This window comes from Mauremys mutica, chromosome 13, assembly GCF_020497125.1.
Source record: "Mauremys mutica isolate MM-2020 ecotype Southern chromosome 13, ASM2049712v1, whole genome shotgun sequence".
NCBI lineage: Eukaryota > Metazoa > Chordata > Testudines > Geoemydidae > Mauremys > Mauremys mutica.
The window spans coordinates 39,692,178-39,713,659 of NC_059084.1; the positions used below are offsets into that span (position 1 = coordinate 39,692,178).

Genomic DNA, 21,482 nt, shown 5'->3' on the forward strand with positions numbered 1-21,482 from the left:
AAGCTCCTGAAATGTGTTGAATTTCAAAATCAAAATCTTGAGAGCTAAGCTCCACTGAAGAAGTTCTTTTTATTTCTCTTGGTGATATGAAGCCACTTTAGTGCAGCATGGTCACTTTGTAGCTGGGAATGCCATCCCCAAACGTATGGGCGTAGCTTTTCCAGCGCATACACAATGGCGTAGCATTCTCTTTCGCCGATTGACCAGTGGCTTTCCCTCTCAGACAGTTTCTTGCTGAGAAACACAACAGGATGGAATTCTTGATCCGGTCCTTCCTGCATTAAAACTGCTCCCACGGCACGCTTGGACGTGTAACTTTAGCGCCCACGTGGCCAAGATGGAGTGTGCTCTGCAGATAGCTATGGCCAAGAGACAGCGCGCGCAGGAATGCAGCAGGAGAAATCCCTTCCACCCCAGGGGCACCTGTTCCAACCCCCCCCGAGTGAACACATACTCCCACAGGAAAAGTACAGTGGATATAACAAAGGGAGATATTTATTTACAGAGGGATGAGAGGAGAAATACAACAAGGGGAAATATAGGGGGAGCAGTAGAACAGGTCTGCATCCAAACCAAGGCCCCACAGGCCCAGTGGTAGCACAGTCTGGAAGGGCAGACACAGAGCAATGCGTCTGCACACACAGTTCAGGAGGCCTGAGCAAAGTTCCAGTCTGGTGGTGAGTCTTGGGTGCTCCTGGCCGTCTTTGGCGCCAGTGAACTTTCCCCAGCAAACCCCTCCGGTGCCTCTTCTGCCGCTCTCTGCAAAGCCCCACAGAGCGACCATCTCCCCACTTAACTAGCTACAACTTCCCTCCTTGTTCCCAATGCAGAGTCACAAGCCCCAGTACTCCCAGCCCCATGCCGCTCTGAGCAGCCGTGATACTGGGTCCAGCTCCGGCCTGTCCTTCTCGGGCGATTCCTCCCTGGGACAGGGCTCCTCCTGGCTCCTGTCCTGGGCTGTCCCCGATTGAGCCTGTCTGCCTCAGGCAGGTTCTCCCTGCTTCCCTCTCCAGGGCCTCCCGGCTGCCTCTCTCTCCCTGGAGCTCCAGTCCCACCTCCCTGGAGTTTCCCTCCATTTTTCTTACTCCTTCCCTCCCCCCTGGGAGAAAGATTTAAAGGGCCATGCTGTCTAAACCCCAAAGGGGTTACAGACGCATCTGTGGTTACTAGGAATGGTTTGTCAAAGTCTGGGGCCCTTAGCCCAGGATCAGACATGAGTGTTGCCTTAATCTGGTTAAAGGCCTTCTGACACTCATCACTCCACTGAACTGCATTTGGCTGTGTCTTTTTGGTTTTCCTCAGCCTGTAATCTGGTTAATTCTATTTCCTTTTGCATAGTTTTTTTCCCTCTTGTCTGACATTTTCCCCCCTGGTCTACCTTAGCTATTCCCGAGAGGTAGAAAGGAAAAGAAACAGCTTGTAAATTCCTTTGTTACTGTAACTGGACTCCTCAAAGTAGGAAAGAAACAAGAGTTTTCTAACAGGGCTTTGTTAGAATAGGTTTCCAGCTGGGCACAGCTGGTGGGTAATTAACTAAAGTCACAAAAGGAAATAAACATAAGCTCATTCATTCCTTCTGTAATACTCACTACCCTGGTTGAGTCCTGGATCTTTTCACTTTAGCACAGAACTTAATGAATAGAACAAAGGAAGAACCTCTCTCCTTCTTGAAACATCTTGTCCATCCATTGCTTCCTCTGGTCAGGGTGTCAGCTAGACTAGGTGAACTTCTTAACCCTTTACTGTCTGTTTATGACAACCATCAATGCATCTCAGGTATATTGTTGGTTTCAGTACAAAATATTTAAAGAAATTCTATGGCAATATTTCCACTTGGGCTATGTCTACCTTGCAACTAGACACCTGTGGCAGACCCAGACCAGCTGACTAAGGTTTGCAGACTTTGGGCTAAGGAGCTGTTTAACTGCAGTATAGAAGTTCAGGTTCTGGATGCAGCCCAAGCTCTGGAACCCTCCCACCATTCTGGGTCCTAGATCCCAGGCTCCATCCCAGACTTGAATGTCTACATCACAGTTAAACCACCCCTTAGCCCATGACCTGTGAGACAGAGTCAGCTGGCACATGCCAGACGGGGGTGTCTAACTGCAGTGCAGACAGACCCACTTAGTACCCCATAGAGTTCATGATCTGACACCATCCTATTACACTCTATCATACAAGACAAAAAAACCAAAGGCCATCCTTCCCCCAGAAGTTTACCCACAAAAAGATATGATCCAGAGACTTCTTGTAATAACTGGGACTACAAATGTATCGTGATGGTAAGATCAGTTGTGAAAGTTCTGGGGAAATTCATAAAATGTCACCATAATTTCTATTAACCAATGTTAATGGGAAAAGGTGCAAGAAAACCAGAAAGAGAAACGGGATTAGTTTCTACTAAAAGGCCACATTGACAGTATCCAAGAACTGTTAAAATTCTATTTGTTAAAAACAGATGATGTGGCGAGAGAAGTTAATGAACCAAAATGGGAGTGTCAAATATTAGGTGTAATTGGTGGACACAATATGGAGGGGATGGTCTATTCCACCCATCATTCACGTTTTAAAAACAAAAAGAACAGAAAAAAGTTCCTGGAGCGAGCTTCACCATCATGCCAGTCCCCCAACCATTTCCTAGTATCCCAGACCATATTTGTTCTAATGCTGATGGATGTCCTGACCAGCTCACGCCAGAGAGAGAAATTCAGATGACGTTGCTATCCCCACCCGCTCTAGCTGTATTCCACGTAATGCCTGAGATAAAACGGGATCATATGTGGATAACTTTGTGGTATGTGTTTTTTATCAGTTTAACAAAATAAATAATACAAATATTGCTGTCAGAGCTGCAGAATTTCACTACCTGAGTACGTTAGAGGGGCTTCTACAGTTGGAGCTGTGGGTCGTGTGAACAGCAGCACAAATACAGCTCTCATGTGAATTGGCCTCTTATGGCAGGGCTGCATAAGAGGCCAATGCTGAATGCTGCAGATTCTGTAGTCCCACTGCCTGGTAGAGGGGGAACTGTTTGCTATTCTTTCTGGCATTCTTCAGCACCGGGGATGCCGGTATCTGTGTGTGTCATGCTGCTGAGTTAGAATAAACGCCATGTCACACGGATGGGTGGGCTAGAGAGACAGAGCTCACCGCTAGCATGGAGAGGGGATGGAGTGTCACTGCAGGCCTCAAAATGTCTGAGCCTCAGAGTGATGGATGAAGAGGGGGAAGATTAAGAGTCCACCACCTAACTCGCTGGCAGCTCCCAATCCAGTGAACAAGCTCACAAAAAAGAGCCAGGTGGTTGGGGGAAAATAATATGGATTCAAAACTGTGTAAGATGCCAGATCCCCAACTCGTGTAAATCGGCCATAGTTCAATTGAAATCAGAGGGCCAGACCCTTAGCTGGCATAACTACCCCTAGCTAGTGAATGGAACTGTGTGACGGAGTCAAGGCCTGATGTTCTGGACCTGCTCTGCATGAAGCCAGACAGGATTCTGGGTAGCGTAACTCCCCTCAGGGCACGCTGTCCTGGGCAAAAAAACTCCTGTTCACACTGCACACTTCCCCTTCGTGGGGGAAGCCAGAGAGCCCAGCAGCCCAACTCTGCAGTCAGACGTGACTCTCAGCCAGCGATGTGAAGCAGAAGGGTTTACTGGTAGACAGGTACACAGTTAGAACAGAGATTGGTTGCACAAAAGGCAGTGACTTTCAGCAAAATCTGTCTTGGGAGACCCTGGGCCAGAAGTCCTGGACTCCCCGCTCTTCCAGTCCTCCACCGCAGACAGCCCCAGATCCCTCTGCCTGGCCTCTGACACACCCATTGCTTCTTCTCCAGTCTTTGTCCTGCTTCCCTGGCAATGTGTGACCTGGTCACATCCCCCTCCTGGTATTCAGGTTATGAATGGCATTGGCTATCACCTACATGCAGACTGCTGAGCAGCCTCAGCTGCCTTGAGAGCTGGGCAAAAGTCACACATCCAGTTCCAGTTCTCACAACCTTGGCATTGGTGCACCACACAGGGAAACTGAGGTACACACAGTATTAGTATAGAGCAGTAAGACTAACATGCAACATAGCAAGTTGAATAAAACCCCACTTAATCACAATCTTTATCAATTTACACCTACTCAGAGCATGGCCCTAAGTCAGGGATGGGCAAAACAACCAGCCAGCCAGCCAGGTGTTTTAAACCAGCCCTCGAGCTCCCGCTGGGGAGTGGGGTCTGGGGCTTGCCCCGCTTCAGCTCTGCGGCACTCCAGCTAGGGAGCAGTATTGGGGGCTGCTCCACGCAGCTCCTGGAAGCCACGGCATGGGCCCCCTCCAGTTCCTATGCGCTCCAATGGCACCCTCTATAACTGCAATGGGAGCAGTAGGTGAGGTGTCTGTGGACGGGGCAGCATGCAGAGACACCTGGCTGCGCCTCCACATAGGAGCAGGAGTAGGAACATGCCACTGTTTCCGGGACCCACTTGAGGTAAGCACATCCTGGAGCCTGCAGCCCTAAGCCTGTCCCCATGCCCCAACCCCCTGCCCCAGCCCTGATCCCCCTCCCACCCTCCAAACCCCTTGGTCCCAGCCCAGAGCACCCTCCTACACCCCAAACTACTCATCCTCAGCCCCATGCCAGAGCCTGCACTCTCAGCCAGAGCCCTCACCCTCTCCTGTGCCCCAAGCCCAATTTTGTGAGCATTCATGGCCTGCCATACAATTTCTATTCCCAGATGTGGCCCTTGGGCAAAAAAATTTCCCCACCCCTGCCCTAAGTGTTCAGTCTTTGCCTCTGGGTATTTCTTAGTGACCAACATGAAGCAGCCATGGCAGCCTGAGCTGTGGGTTCCTTTGGTAGCTGCATCCCAAGTGCTGCTGCTGCAATGTAGGAGAAAAACAAAATCCATGCTCCCCAAGAGGAGGACAGTATTGAAGGAACAGGCTATTCCAGGCCAGCTGGGGTTCTGGTGCCACTGGGCTCTGAGCTATTGCACGTCACATGTCTGTGCGACAAATATGTACTTCATTCTGCAAACACCTTGGAAAACACTTTGGGACTCAGCCCTTGGGGTTTTTTTTAGTCAAGAGTCTTTCTAGGGATTCTGCCATCGTGTGAGATACAGGTTAGGTACTGTTCCCCTCTGTGGGGTTAGGGTCAGGTAGGGCAGGGTGTCATGGTGGTTTGCTCCTGAGCTGATATCAGAGAGGGGCTCACATCCCTGGAGACCAGATTCAGCTATTTAGCCCCAGAGCAGGAACATCCTCGGCTGTGGCCGTGTTTGAGTCCTACACCAGCCAGGAACAGCTCAAGAACTGGGGAGGGGGGTTCAGTCCTTGATCCCAGTTAGTCCTTTGTCTCTCAGCCAAAGCTGCCCAAGGAGGGGAGCAGGGAGCATCCATCTGTGGAGTGGATCTCTGTCTCCTACGAACTACAGAGAGGCCCAGCAATTCAGGACATCTAGCAAAGGTACCTGGCAACAGCTGCTGGATAATTCAGGGTACGTCTACACTACGGGATTATTCCGAATTTACATAAACTGGTTCAACAAAACAGATTGTATAAAATCGAGTGTTCGCGGCCACCCTAAACACATTAAATCGGTGGTGTGTGTCCACGGTCCGAGGCTAGCATCGATTTCTGGAGCATTGCACTGTGGGTAGCTATTCCGTAGCTATCCCATAGTTCCCGCAGCCTCCCCCCCACCTTTGAATTTCCGGGTTGAGATCCCAGTGCCTGATGCGGCAAAAATCATTGTCGCGGGTGGTTCTGGGTAAATGTCGTCAGTCACTCCTTCCGCTGGGAAAGCAACGGCAGACAAGCATTTCATGCCTTTTTTTCCCTGGATTGCCCTGGAAGATGCCATAGCATGGCAATCATGGAACCTGTTTCGCCTTTTGTGACTGTCACCGTATGCGTACTAGATGCCGCTCACAGAGGCGATTCAGCAGTGCTACACAGCTGCATGCTTTTGCATTTGCATGATAGCAGAGATGGTTATCAGCCATATTGTACCATCTACCATACCATAAATTGGTAATAAGATGGGCATGGCTACCAGTCCTTTTGCACTGTTCCATTTGCTGCTGTCATAAGTGCCCCTGGCTGCTCTTAGTCAGGGGTGCAAAAGCCAAAATGGGGACTGACTCCCTGAGTCAATTCCTCCTTTTTGGTATCTAAAAATAGAATCAGTCCTGCCTAGAATATGGGCAAGTGTACTAGAGAACCACTGTATCAGAGAACCAGAGAGCACAGCTGCTCTGTGTCAGATCCTGCATAGATTATGAGCTGTATGCTATTCACAGGGGGTGCTCCTGCAACAACCCCACCTGTTCATTCCATTCTTCCCCAGCCTTCCTGGGCTACCATAGCATTGTCCCCCCACTTGTGTGATGAAGTAATAAAGAATGCAGGAATACTTGTTAGTGAGAAATGAGTGGAAAGCAGCCTCCAGTTGCTATGATAGTCCACATAGGACATTAAGGAGTGTGGAGGAGAGGAGCCCAGCATCCTGCTGCTAGTCCAGGGGCAATTGAATCTTTTCTTTACACATGAAGGGTGGGGGCTGATGAAGCTCAGCCCCCTGTTGCTATGATGATGATGGTTATCAGCCATATTGTACCATCTACCAGGAAAAATTAGGGCCAGGCGCCCTTGATCGACCTGACGGATGCTAGTACACATGGTTACCAGTCCTTTTGCACTGCCCCATGTGCCAATAGGCTGATGATGATGATGGGTATCAGTCTTATTGTACCATCAGCCACCCATGGCGGGGGGGGGAGCAAGGATTTTGGTGTTGAGTGCTGCACCATCGCGTCTATCTGCAGCATTCAGTAAAGATAGGGTGACATGTAAAAGAGTCAAGACAGGATTGTTTTCCCTTTCACTTCTGGGGGTGGGTGGGGGGGTGCGTAAATTGCCTAGCTATGCCCTGACCCACCGCGGACACTGTTTTTGACCCTAGAAGCATTTGGAGCTCAGCCAAGAATGCAAATGCTTTTCAGAGACTGCAGGAACTGTGGGATAGCTTGAGTCCTCCAGTCCATGAGCGTCCATTTGATTCTTTGGCTTTCTGTTACGCTTGTCACGCAGCAGTGCGCTGAGTCCCTGCTATGGCATCTGTCTGGAGATATTTAAAAAATGATTTTGAATTTCGTTTTCTGTAACGGAGCGCTGATAGAACAGATTTGCCTGCCCTTACAGCGATCACGTCCGCATGGTCCATGCGGGAGCTCTTTCTTTATTTTGATTTTTAACTGCATCACCACCCGTGCTGATCGGAGCTCCACGCTGGGCAAACAGGAAATATTCAAAAGTTCGCGGGGCTTTTCCTGTCTACCTGGCCACTGCATCCGAGTTCAGATTGCTGTCCAGAGCGGTCAGTGGTGCACTGTGGGATACCGCCCGGAGGCCAATACCATCGATCTGCGGCCACACTAACCCCAATCCGATATGTTAATACCGATATTAGAGCTACTCCTCTCGTTAGGGAGGAGTACAGAAACCGGTTTAAAGAGCCCTTTATACCGATATAAAGGGCCTCTTAGTGTGGACGGTTGTGGCGTTAAATCGGTTTTACGCTCCTAAAACCGGTTTAAATGCGTAGTGTAGACCAGGCCTCAGTGATAGATAGATAAATAGATAGATAGATAATGACCAATGAATCCTAGCACTGGAGGATAAAATGCATCACAAAGTGGGAAAAATTCTACAAAGACCAACACAGTACATTTTACTCTTTCAATTTAATATTTTACTCTATTATAGCATATCAATACAGAAGGCATATTTAATAACAGAAATATGAATTGTAATTGGAACTATTACAGACTTTTGCTCTCACTTTAGTCAAACATCTACAGCCTTTCAGATTTTTTTTTTCAACAGAAAATCTTGACTTTTTATAGAAGTTCCAAAAATCCCCAATTTGGTGGGATTTTTTTGTTAAGTGAGAAACAAATATTTTCAGCTAAAATGTGCTGAATACTGGACAATTTCATCTGACATCCCCTTCTCCCACATTGGGTTTGATATTAAGCAATTTTTCATAGAAAGGCTCAGCTGTCCTCTCTAGCCCTCTCTCTAAACTGAGGCAAACTGAGTGGACGTGACTGGCTCAAGGTCACACTGCCAATCAGTGGCAGAGTCAAGAACAAAACCCAGGTCTCCGGACGGCCACTGACCCACACAACCCTGACATAAAATCACAGAGGGATACGATATAACACAGCAGTAACTGTGGTGTTTCTAGCCCATCAGTACACACAGATGGAAATACAGAGGTGGGATCTGGTGCCATAACTCAATTTGTAACTGGGCAGCAGGCCGTCTATATGGTGTTAAGGTGGAATCATCACAGACAAGCTACCCCTACGGATGCTGTGTGAGTCTATGGGCCATTTCCCTGGCAAGTGAGAATCAGTCTGTGCTGGCATTTGAGTTCTTTAGTTTCATGCCTAAGTTGTGAGCCTGTTGCTTGTAGGAAGAGAGAAACTACCTGTGCCAGAATTGTGGGATTTGTCTTGTATGTTCTTCCAGCCTTGACAATGGATTGTCTCAAGTGACAGCTTGGCCAGATCCTCTGATGGCATAAAGTGAAACAGTCCCATTGACCTGTAACAGCCAGTCCAGTTTGCACTAGTGTGATAATGCACATGACCAGGGCTCTGATTGTTGGCAGTGAGGAGCTCTACCTACTCCAGGATTTCTGAATTTGCCCACTGCTGACGTTGATAGTAAAAATAATTACTCGAATGCTATCTTTGTGCCTGGCTGTGTACAGTATGCATACAGTAAATAAAAGTAGAGTGTATGATTGAATAGGAATATAAATATGACCATTCCTTGTTCTATCACATACTCTCACTGTGGCAGACAGGTTTCTGCTTGATTGTGAATTATGAGAGAGGGAGAGAGAGAGAGAGAGACATTTAACTTTTTACATTAATGTAAGCCTCTGCTAACTACATTGACTGAAGTGGTGTTTGCTACATATTTGCCAGTAAATACCCCAGTGTTCGTAAGTAGATTGTGTGCTATATTCTCATGGAGCGAATAATGACATCAGTTGATCATATTTATAAAGAAACACAGATTCAAAGGAGAAAGATGAACATTTAATTTTAAGAGAATGGACTCAATCCCATCATTTCCCACATGTCCATAGCCGAATCTGCTCTCCGAGGCTTTGAGGCCAGCTCTGATCTCACCTCTGGAGTACACCACTCTGACAACCTGTCCTAGTTAACCCTATCCCCAAAGAGGAGGAACATGGCCTGCACTGGATCTCACACGACGGCAGCATCCCTGCAAAGATATAAACAAGCCAGGGCTGCAGGTCAAAGGGTGTCCCTAGGTATTTTTAGCACAGACATGTGACCTACAATAGCTCAGAGCCCAGTGGCACCAGAACCTCAGTTGGCCTATAAGAGCCTGTTCTTTCATTAACCCCATGTAATTACCTCTAGGGGATGCAGAGAGGGTTTTTTTGGGTGAGGGGCAAAGGTCTTGCGATGCATCCACCAGAGGACCCAACCACTGAGGCTTCCATGGGTGTTCAAAGCTGGTCATTAGGAGGTATCCCGGGGCAAACACTAAAAACTAAGGGCCAGACCATGAGCTGGTGTAAACTGACACAGTTCTGTTGACTTCAGAGTACATAGGGATATTGTTGCTCACTAAGTATCTGGCCTTAAGAAAGAAAGAAAGAAAGAAAGAAAGATGTCAGGCCATTCATCCTAATAGAAGCTGATGATCGGATACAGAAAATCTTAGCAACACTGAAATCCAAACTTCAATCTGTAGAGGGAAAGAAGTGCTCCTTAACCATTAAAAGTTCCACTCTTGTAATTAAGGACTAAGAACGTGCAGACAGGTTTGGAACTTCTCTCTCATCTTTGGTTTCAATTCACACACAAAGAATATGGATTTAAAATGTGTAATGGGCCAGTATCTCAGCTGGTGAAAATCATTTTTGGACAGAGGAAAGATTGAACAGGAAATTTACATTTCATCACAGGGACCATTCAAGCCTCATGTCCATCAAGATTCAGCAAGGATGTTTCTAGCACAAGAATTTGAATTATAAAGAGGGGGAGGAAAACACTTGCCCCCACTCCTCCTCCCATCTCTCTGCTCATGACATCAATGAATATCTGAAGGACACTGAAAGAAGGGGAGAATGTTCTAGACTGAAAGGAGACCCAGGGTGTGAAATTTACTGCAGCATGTGGTGACAGAGTTGCCTTTGCTTTGAATTCTGCTAGCTCATTAAGTTAGCCATTAGTTTACATTTTGTCTTTCCCTTCCTTTGTAACCAATTCTGAATTTTATGTTTCATTACATGTAGCCACTTAAACCTTTCCTTTCTTACTGTAGTTAATAAACTTGTTCTCTTGTTTTATCCAACTGATATGTTTGGGTTAAAGTGTATGGGAAAAACCATTTGGAACAACAAAGCTGATGCCTATAATTTCCCTTTGATTAAATGATGAACTTTAGATGAACTTGTGTCATCCAGTAGTGTGTCGGGTAGTATTAGACACCCATTTCTGGGGGAAGGCCTGGGACTGAGAATCTGCTGGTGTTCTGCTGCAGTGTAATTCATGAGTGGCTAGCTAGTAGCAGTCAATACTATATACCTGGGGAGCAAATGACATGCTGGAGAATGTGTATTTACTGATCAGCAGTCACTATTTTCACAGTAGAGTAGTGTAAGAGGCACCACAGGTTGGAGAACAGAGGAGACACGGCTGTTTAGCAGTCCAGATGGTGCCCTGAGTAATGTCACACTAACCAAACCCTCCCCATCTCTCCAGGCCATCCCACCTCAAACATTACTGCAACAAAGAAACAAATAAAAGCATCAAACAACTCAAAAAATATAAATTAAAAAATGGACAAACAAAGAAACAAAAAATCCACAAAGAACAAATGCATTGATACCTTGATCAGAGTTTTTATCCTAAAAAATAAGAAGAGCCAGAGACCCCACTAGTAACTTTGCTATGGCTACTCATTTTATGTGCAAGGTTGATGATAGATAGATAGATAGATAGATAGATAGATAGATAGATAGATAGATAGATAGATAGATTCTGGATCTCATTTACATTGGTTTAAACCTGAAGTCAGTCTTATTTTTCTTGAGTTATGTTTGTCTGGTTTATTACATGTGCAAATACCCAAGTCTGCATAAAGATGTTGCATGGTATATTCACATGAAGGTGATAATTTCACCAGCTGATTATATTTATAAGGAAAGTCAGAATGAAATTGCTATCAGTGGAGAAATATGGACATTTTATTCTTGCTGAATAACCTCCAACCTATCAGTTTACTCAATGAACCTTTCACCTCCCTGTTTCTCATGCTGTATATGATGGGATTCATCATTGGCGGCACCACGGAATAGAGAACACCCACCAAGAGATCCAGACTTGATGCTGAGCTAGACGTGGGTATCAGGTAGGCAAAGATGCTAAGGCAAACTAACAAAGAGACCATAGTGAGGTGAGGGAGGCAGGTGGAGAAGGTTTTACGCCGGCCCTGCTCAGAGGGGATTCTTAGCACTGCTTTGAAGATCTGAATATATGACACAACTATGAAAACAAAGCAGCTTAAGGATAAGCATGCACTGAAGACAATAGCCCCAGTTTCATTGAGGTCTGAGTCAGAGCAGGCGAGCTTGAGGAGCTGGGGGATTTCACAAAAGAACTGATCCACCACGTTGCCTCCACAGAAAGATATCACAAATGTGCTCCCAGTGTGCAGGGCAGAGTAAAGAATACCACTGATCCACACACCTGCTGCCATTTGGACACATGCCGTCCTGTTCATCACTCTCTCATAGTGCAGTGGTTGACAGATGGCGACGTGTCGGTCATATGCCATGACAGTCAATAATGCATAATCCGCTGAAATAAAGAAGATAAAGAGAAAGACTTGTGTGACGCATCCAGAATAAGAAATCGACCTGGTGTTCATGAGGGAATTGGCCATGGATTTGGGGATGGTGACAGAGATGGAGCCGAGGTCTAGGATGGACAGGTTCACTAGGAAGAAGTACATGGGGGTATGAAGATGGTGGTCGAGGGCTATGGCTGTGATGATGAGAAGATTCCCCACCAGGGCCACAATGTAAATCACCAGGAACACCACAAAATGTAAAATCTGCAGCTCCCAAATGTCAGAGAATCCCAGGAGAAGGAACTCAGTCACAGTGGTTTGATTGGACATTTTCTTCCTCACTACTTGTGTGATGCCTGTGGAAGGAATGAGGAAGGTTATGGTCAGGATTAGAGTGACAGAGAGAATGGCCCTGATTCCCCTTCCCCTCATAGCTCATTGTATGAATGTCAAAGCTGCACAGTGCTCATCACTTATAATGGCTTGGTGATGTTAGTGCTCCTCACCTCTGACAATCATTCAATTGTGTTATCACAGTTGTGTAAATTGGATCATCTCCTTTAAAGTCAACAGAGCTTCATCACTTTACCCCATCTGAGAAATAGGCCCATGGTGTGGCTTGATAAATGCAGTATGAAGGATGGAACGAAGTACATCCAAAATCCAATTCCGGTCAAGTTGGATCCCCTATTACTACAAATAGAAGGCTCACCTCTTGAGTATTAAACTAAAATACTACAACACCACGCCATCTGATTCCCACTTTTCTGGGAAATATGACAAGGACTTACCCAGCATTCTGTGGGGGGAGATCTTCTGTATTGATTCTACCCTAACACCACACAGTGTCTGCTACCTGGGTACACATTGATTTATGGCACCCAATACCAGCTCCAACCCCACTCCATATTGCAGAAAAAGGAATACAGACCATACTTATAGGATGGGGGACACTATCCTGGGAATCAGTGACTGAAAACAATTTGGGGGTCATGATGGATAATCAGCTAAAGATGAAGTGTGACCAATAGCTAATGACATCTGGGGTGCATAAACAGGAGAATCTTGAATCTGACTAGAGAGGTTATTTTACCTCTGTATTAGGGACTGGTGTGACCATTGCTGAAAAATGGTGTCCAGTTCTTCTGCTCAAAATTCAAGAAAGATGTTGATAAATTGGAGACAGTTCAGAGAAAAGACACAAGAAAGAATAAATGATTAGAAAACATGATTTGTAGGGAGACCCTCAAAGAGCTCAGTCTATTTAGCCTAAGAAAGGGAAGATTAAGGGGTGACTTGAGGGCAGTCTCTAACTACCTGGGGGGGACAAATATTTAATATGAGCTCTTCAATCTAGCAGAGAAAGGTCTAACATGATCCAATAGCTGTATTTGAAGCTAGACAAATTCAGATTGGAAATAAAACATTTTTTTTAACAGTGAGAGTGATTAACCATTGGAACAAGTTCCAAGGAATGTGGTGAATTCTCCATCACTGGCACTTTTCAAACCAAGATTTGGTCTTTTTCTAACAGATCTGCTCTATGAATTATTTTGGGGAAGTTTGCTGGCCTCCAATATACAGGAGGCCAGACTAGATGATCACACTAATGCCTTCTGGCCATGGACTCTGTGAATCTCTGAATATCTATGTAATGATGGACTAGTAACATTGCTCAGTTATTTGTGTGTTTTATTGTTTCAGGCTGTGGCTTTAGGTCTGTGTTGTGAAATTCAGTGGCAGCCAGAGGACATTTGTTTTTTCTTGGCTCTGGCACTGACCTGCTGTGTGATTCGGTACTAGTCACTTCCCCTCTCTGTGCTTCAGTTTACCCTCCCTTTCTCTGTCTTCTCTACTTGACAGTAAGGTATTTGGGGGATGGGCTGTGTCTTAGCACATGTATGATCAGTGCACCCATTTACAGCATTTGTGCTCAGCTGGCAACAGTGTTGTACACCAGACACATTGCTGAACCAGGAAGTGTTCTGGTTCTGTTGACCCCCCTCTGTGGCCTTGGGTTGTGCCCCAGTAGACAGTCTTTGGATGCTTGGTACATCTCTAACCCAGTTTTTAAAGGGGCTAGTGTGTATGACACATATTCTGTGACCTATCAGCTATGTCGGTTACTTTGCTGTACCTTCCTTTGAAAGAGAAATAAACAGAGATGCCAGAGAATGAATGGGTTTTCTAATTATATATTATTAAACAACGTTAACTTTTCCTTCCCTTGTTTAAAGTTTAAGGTTTCTTGGGAATTTTCATATCTTAATGGAAAATATGGGATTTTATCAAAACAATATTTCACCTTCAGAATGCATTATCTTTCCTTGAAAATTTGTGATGTTTTTTTGGAAAACTGAAAACTCAGAAAACAACCTTGCTAGGTTTTCTGCTTGAAATTTGAACTTTAAAGATGAAAGTTTTCAGGTGCCAAACACTCAAGAAAAATAGGTTTTGGTTTGTTGATGAAAAGCTTTAATTGTTTGTAGGGGGAATTTTTTATTTTATTTTTTAAATTATTTCTAACCAGCCGTAGATGAGTAAATTGGTAGGAAAATGTAAAGGACTTCTGAGTGTAATTCTTATTACTGTTCTTAAACTACCCCTGGATGTTAACATTCAGAAAAATTTAATTGAATGAGAAAACTTACTGTGTTGCTCTTTCAGTCCAGCACCAGGATTCTGTAGTCGTTATCTGTCTGTCTGTCTGACTATCTAGTAGTATCTACAAGCCAAAGACACAACTTTCAAAAAGTCCTCTCATTCTTCACTCTCATTCTTCACTCTAATCAAGTATTTGATTCCAATCCGTTGCTCTCAGCAGATGAGCTGTGCATAGCTGACTTTGACCCTCACTGGCGTTCAAGGACCTGTGCTGAGGGAAGGTGATTTATCCATGTGTATTTTACTCTCTGGAGCCCTGCACAGCTCAGCAGCAGAGATCCACAGGGAAAAGTTCACAGATTCATAGATTTGAAAGCAAAAAAGGGATGTTATGGTCCTGTAGTCAACCCCCTGCATAGCATAAAGAACAGAAGAACGGCCATATTGGTTGAGGCCAACAGTCAATCTAGACCAGTATCCTGTCTTCCAACAGTGGCCAATGTCAGATGCTTCAGAGGGAATGAACAGAACAGGGCAATCATTGAGTGATACATCCCCTGTCATCCACTCCCTGCTTCTGGCAAACAGAAGTATACTGATACCTAGAACATGAGGTTGCATCCCAGACTGTCTTGCCTAATAGCCATTTATGGACCTATCTTCCATGAATTTTATCGAATCCTTTTATGAATCCCATTATAGTCTTGGTTTTCACAACATACCCTGTCAATGAGTTCCACAGGTTGACTGTGTATTGTGTGAAAAAGTACCTGCTTCCTATTAATTTCATTGGGTGACCAGTGTTATTTTATGTGAAGGAATAAATAATATTTCTTTTTCAATTCTCCACACCTTTCATGATTTAACAGACCTCTATTACATCCCCTTTTAACCGCCTCTTTTCAAAACTTGAAAGTCCCAGTCTTTTTAATTTCTCCTCATATGAAAGCTATTCCCTACTCTTAGTCATTTTTGTTGCCCTTCTCTGTTCCTTTTTCCAATTCTATGTAACCTTTCTGCCTCTCTGAGTTGGCAGCAACAAGGGCCGGGTTCAGTATCCAGGGGTTCCGTTTCAATAACGCAATGCAAAACCGGCTCGAGCCCCCACCCAGTGACCTGGGACAATTACATACCACCCCCCTGGGCACCTCTAGGAGGCAATACTTCCCCTCTCACAAGCACGGAGTCTGAGTGTAGCAAAATCCTTTTAATAAAGGAGGGAAACAATGCGGCCTTATGTTGGGGAAACACCACAAACAGGAATCATAACACAAACCATGAGCAAAAGAGCCACCTCCAAGTAAGCTTGGCAATGTCCTTTTCCCCTCAGGGTCTTAAGTAGAATCACCTCAAAGTCCAACAACCCAAAAGTCTCTGTCCCTGGTCCGTGGTGCCTCAGAGTTCAAAAGTTTATCTGCAGAGTTTTACCCGCCAGCCTGGGTGGAATTGGGGGAGGGTACACGGGGTATTAAGGGGCACCTTATGTGGGCCGAGGCCGACTGCCCTGCCTCTCCGTGAAGTTCTGCTGCAGCCTTCATCATGAACAGCTCCACTCCTCCAGCTGTCCCCGCAAACTGCTCCGCTCTGCTCCACTCGCTGTTCCATGGGCCACTCCAACTCTCCCATAAGCTGCTTCACTCTACCAGCCATCCCATGAATCACTCCAGCTGTACCTGCAAACTGCTCAGCTCCACTCTGCTGCACCCCGCTCCAACCATTCTGCAAACTGCTCTGCCAGCCGCTTAGCAATATAGCTTCAGGCTCCTCTACTAGTTAACACAGCACTCAGTGATCTCATCTCAGTAATTTTAGCTCTTTTAGTGGTTTCAGCTCTTAGTGAGTTCAGCTTGTAGTAAGGGATGGGCCCAAAGTGAATTCAACTCAGCAGCCTCTAGATGGACTCCTCATGGAATCAAAATTAGCTCTGCTATTCAACAGTGGGGAGGGGAAGGGAGAGAGGGAGGGGGAGAGAGAGAAGTGCAATTGGTGTGTAGGCCCTCAAAAGGAGCCCATACCATCAAGTACACATACCTGTCCCCAGCTTCTCTCAATTCACTGGGTTTTGGATCCGATGTCCCTTGTCTAGCAAGTGCTACTTTGTTGATGGTGAGACCCTCTGTCATAAAACAGTCTCATAGTCTTTCATTCACATAATCAGGGTAACAACACTTTATTCCTCCTACCCCAATAACCAAGAAATTGGGGATCCCATGGCTGTCCAAATGACCATTTTTGGTTGCCATGGGCTCATGCTAGGCAGAGTGGATGTGCCTATGCAAACAAGATCAGCCCCCTAAATTAATTCATAATTCACCACCAGATTTTAGGGTAGAGCTCTTCCTGACTCTGCTTACATCTAAGATATCTTTTTTGAGATGGGGTGACTGCATCTGTACCAAGTATTCAAGATGTGAGCATATAATGATTTATACAGCAGCAATATGATATTTTCTGTCTTATTATCTATCTCTTTCTTAATGATTCACAACATTCTGTTCGCTTTTTTGAATGCAGCTGCACGTTGAGAAGATGTTTTCAGAGAACTATACACAATGACTTGAGTCGCAACAGATAATTTAGACCCCATAATTTTATATGTATAGTTGGGATTATGCTTTCCAATGTGCATTACTTTACATTATCAATACTGAATTTCATCTGCCATTGAGTTGCCCAGTCACCCAATTTTGCGAGATCCCTTTGTCACTCATCACACTGTGCTTTGGATTTAACTCTCTTGAGTAGTTTTGTATCATCTGCAAATTTTTCCACCTAACTGTTAGTCCCCTGCCCCCTTTCTGAGAGAATAGGTAGACCACAGTTCACTTCCTGAATGTTAACAGACTTGGGCTGCAGCTTCATAAAACTATTCCACTCTCAATGAGCCATCACTGCTTTGCTTCAGATTAGTTCCCCGGAAACAAAGGGCTAACCAACAGCTCAGCCACATGTCACAAAATCCAGGTGTCTGTCACCTAGGTAAGCAGCTGTACTTTGTCAGAAAGAAGGGTATAATTGAGAAATGTGCATATTGGCAATGGAAACAGCTGGGGTCCTGTGTAAACAGACTGGCTGTTGCATGAACCTCAACTGGAGATAATCCTCAAACTGCAGAAAATAGTATAAGAATAGATAACAAACAACATAGATCCCTTCTCCGTCATTCCTTTCTCTCTGCTCATGGCATCAAAAACTCCTCAAAAACACTGAACTGGGGGATGAGTCCTGGCTCGGAGACTTCCAGCCAGTAAAAGGCTGAAAAGAGCATGTGTTGCGAAAAAAACCCTTTGTTTTGAATGTATTTACCTTGCTAAATTAGATATTCATTTGCATTTTATCTTTTATTTTCTTTGTAACCAATTCTGACTTTTTTGCTTCATTATTTGTAATCACTTAAAATCACTAAAATCCCCAAACTTCTCAGAGCAGATGAGAGAGACTCGGGTAAGTTAGTTCTCCTGAGCTACTAATCAAAGGATCCAAAGCTTTAACTAATTAAAACTCTCTCTTTTTTGGGGGGGGGGGAAACTATATACTGAAATGAAAATGTATTCTTCTGTTAGAGGCTCCCCTCTCCTCCCATGTGAACTCAGAGCAGGCCCAGCTCCTGCTGGCAAGGAGCAGAGAGGGCGCTGGCCAAGCCCTCTGGGTGGGAATCTCAGTGTCACCAACCCCAGGAGCACAGAGATCAGGAGTCAGACCCCCAAAATCAGTAGATTGGCCCCAAAATTGTGGGATTTTTTCCTTTGAAAAAGATGATCTCATCGTGTCGGGTCTGTATTTTGACTTATGAAGCCACCCTCCCATGTGCTGGTGGCCATTCCCACACTGCCCACTCTTCCCTGGGTAGGATACAGTGGTTCTGTCCACACAACAGGAGCTCTCTGGTTCCTGACGGCGCAGAACCTCCAGCTTCTCCACCAATCCCCCCACATTATGGTTAATTAATTCTGTGCCCCTCACCCAGCTCAGCCATTAGTTCTGCTCCCTGCAGCCTGCACATGTGCCTCTGCACCCCCCGGGCACCTCAGCTCCTTCTGCAGCCTCAGGGGTTCTTCACCCCCTGTCCAGGCCTGCTGCTTCAGGTATGGAGCTGGGGGGACAGAGAGAGCCCAGTGCAACAACAACGACGGGAGTTACCAGTCTGCCTGCCCAGCCAGCCAAATCCCGTCCACTGGGAGCTGGGTCCAGAACCAAACCACAGGAGCAACAGGGACAGGCAAAGTGGAGTGTAAATGGAGGGGGGAGAGAGAGAGAGTGAGACGGGGAGGAAGGGAGGGAGATGGGAGTTTTGTAGCAGCCGCATGCTATTGGCAGCGCAGGACTAGCATGTGGACAGAATGCGGCCATTGGGGCTGGGAAGAGAAGGGGATTTTCCCCCAGGCAGGAGTGAGTTAATATGAAAATCTGATGTGAAAACTCTAACGTCTGCTCCTCTCTTCCCATCGCTCCAAGTCCCCAGCATTATCTCCAGTGTTCAGTTCGTGGCCATCAAAGAGACGTTCAGGAATTTCTCTCTGCAGGTACGTTTGACCCCATTATTCATTTGTTGGGGATTTTGCTCTGTGTTTTTTACCACCAATATGGAAATTCCCAGACAAAAACCTTTGCTGTTGCTATTACGGTGACCCATGTAAACCTCAATCCAAGATCAGGGCAATACTGTGTTTGTTCCTTTCATCCCTGGGACTCGATCCTCCTCATCCTTCTAGGCTGGTCCCATCTACATGAGATCAGCTCTTCAAGTCCTTCTCCATTCCAGTTTGTCTTGAAGCAGTTCCTTAGAAACTCCACAGCTCATCACATCCTTTTGTATGACAGCCTGAGCCCCCCATCTAGTCTGGAGTCTCCCAATCCTCTTATCTTCTGCATATAAGTTTAGCGCCTTGTTTCCTGTTTGTTCTTCTGACCTTCTTGTCACAGGCCCACACCATCTGAGCCTGGATCCCTCAGCTTCTCTATCATTGGTCCTACTTTCCCTTGCCCTAATTCCCTCATGTCGACCATGGCCCGTCCTTGTAACTCCAAGAATCCATTTTAAAATTTTCACTTCCTCTGTCTTCATGAATAGCTCCTGGCTCTTCCTCTGTCCCCGGATTTTGGAACCATACAAAAGTGCAGGCCAGATGACCATCTTCTAGATCTTACTTTTCTATTTGACAGGTGTTCTCCTTTCGCAGAGAACTCCTTCACTTCTCTCCCTTTACTCCATGACTTTCCCAGTCTGCTTATACGTTTTTTGTTGAGTTCGTCATTTTCCTGTAATATCATAGAATTATAGGAATGGAAGGGACCTTGAGAGGCCACCTAGTCCAGTTCCCTGCAGTGATGGCAGGAATAAGTATTATCTAGACCATCCCTGACAGGTTTTTGTCCAACCTGCTCTTAAAAATCTCCAGTGATGGAGATTCCACAATCTCCCTAGGCAATTTATTCTAGTTCTTAATTATCCTGACAAGAAACTTTTTCTAGTGTCCAATTTAAACTGTCCTTGCTGCAATTTAAGCCCATTGCTTCTTGTCCTATCATCAGAGGTTAAGGAGAACAATTCTTCTCCCCCCTCCTTGTAACAACCCTTCATCTATTTGAAAACTGTTATCATGTCCCTTCTCAATCTTCTTTTTTCCAGACTAAACAAACACAATTTTTTCAATCTTCCCTCATAGGTTGTGTTTTCTAGACCATTCATCACTTTTCTCACTCTTCTCTGGACTTTCTGCAACTTGTCCACATCCTTCATGAAATGTGGCGCCAGAACTGGACACAATACTCCAGTTGAGGCCTAATGAGAGCAGAGTAGAGCGTTAGAATTACTTCTCATGTCTTGCTTACAACACTCCTGCTAATACATCCCAGAATGAGATTCGCTTTTTTTTGGAACAGCTTTACACGGTTGACTCATATTTAGCTTGTGGTCCACTATGACCCATAGATCCCTTTCCACAGTACTCCTTCCTAGGCAGTCATTTCCCATTTTGTATGTGTGTAACTGATTGTTCCTTCCTAAATGGAGAACTTTGCATTTGAATTTCATCCTATTTACTTCAGACCATTTCTCCAGTTTGTCCAGATCATTTTGAATTTTAATCCTATTCTCCAAAGCACTTGCAACCCCTCCCAGATTGGTATCATCCACAAACTTTATAAGTGTTCACTGTGTGCCATTCTCTAAATCATTGATGAAGATACTGAACAGAGCCAGACCCAGAACTGATCCTTGCAGGACCCCACTGGATACGCCCTTCCAGCTTGACTGTGAACCACTGATAACTACTCTCTGGGAACGGTTTTCCAACTATTCACCCACTTTAGAGTGGCTCCATATAGGTTGTATTTCCCTTGTTTGTTTATGCAGTTACGTGAGTCAGTGTCAAAAGCCTTACTAAGGTCAATATAGACCATGTCTACTACTTCCCAGCTATCCATGAGGCTTGTTACCCTGCCAAAGAAAGCTGCTGATTTGATGGGATTTGTTCTTGACAAATCCATGCTGACTGTTATTTATCACCTTGTCAAGTATCAGAGGGGTAGCGGTGATAGTGTGGATCTGTAAAAAGCGACAAAGGGTCCTGTGGCACCTTACAGACATATTGGAACATAAGCTTTCATGGGTGAATACTCACTTCATCAGATGCATGTGTCATATTGACCTTAGTAAGGCGTTTGACACTGTTTCACGTAACCTCATAAACAAACTTATCAACTTATTATATTCTAGGGGGTTTCAAATTGATATTGAACCTTCTAAAACTTCTGTAGCTTTGCTAGTGGGTGGTCCACAGACTTACACACCCATTGTCTTCCTGCAGGAGAGCACTGAATCTACAGACCATGTACTGTGATTTCTTCTACTGATTTTCATGCTGTTTCTTTCAATATGCACCTCCATGTCTATCTGCATCTTCTTTCACTTCCTCTTTTCTCTCCCCCACGAGCACTACATCAGCTGCAAAACTCACGTGCCAAGGGGCCACTC

The 21,482-nt window shown here is 45.3% G+C and overlaps 1 protein-coding gene across 1 annotated transcript in view; it reads right to left on the minus strand.

Moving 5' to 3' along the window:
- Positions 1-9,001: 9,001 nt before the first annotated feature.
- LOC123348741 (olfactory receptor 14I1-like) overlaps positions 9,002-21,482 on the minus strand; it is a 68,241-nt gene continuing 55,760 nt past the window's right edge. The window contains exons 2-3 of the mRNA XM_044986361.1: positions 11,800-12,258; positions 9,002-9,301 (exon numbers count right to left, since the gene is read on the minus strand). Coding sequence (XP_044842296.1) covers positions 9,201-9,301; positions 11,800-12,232 — 534 coding nt within the window. The 5' untranslated portion in view covers positions 12,233-12,258 and the 3' untranslated portion in view covers positions 9,002-9,200. The remainder of the gene's footprint in view (positions 9,302-11,799; positions 12,259-21,482) is intronic.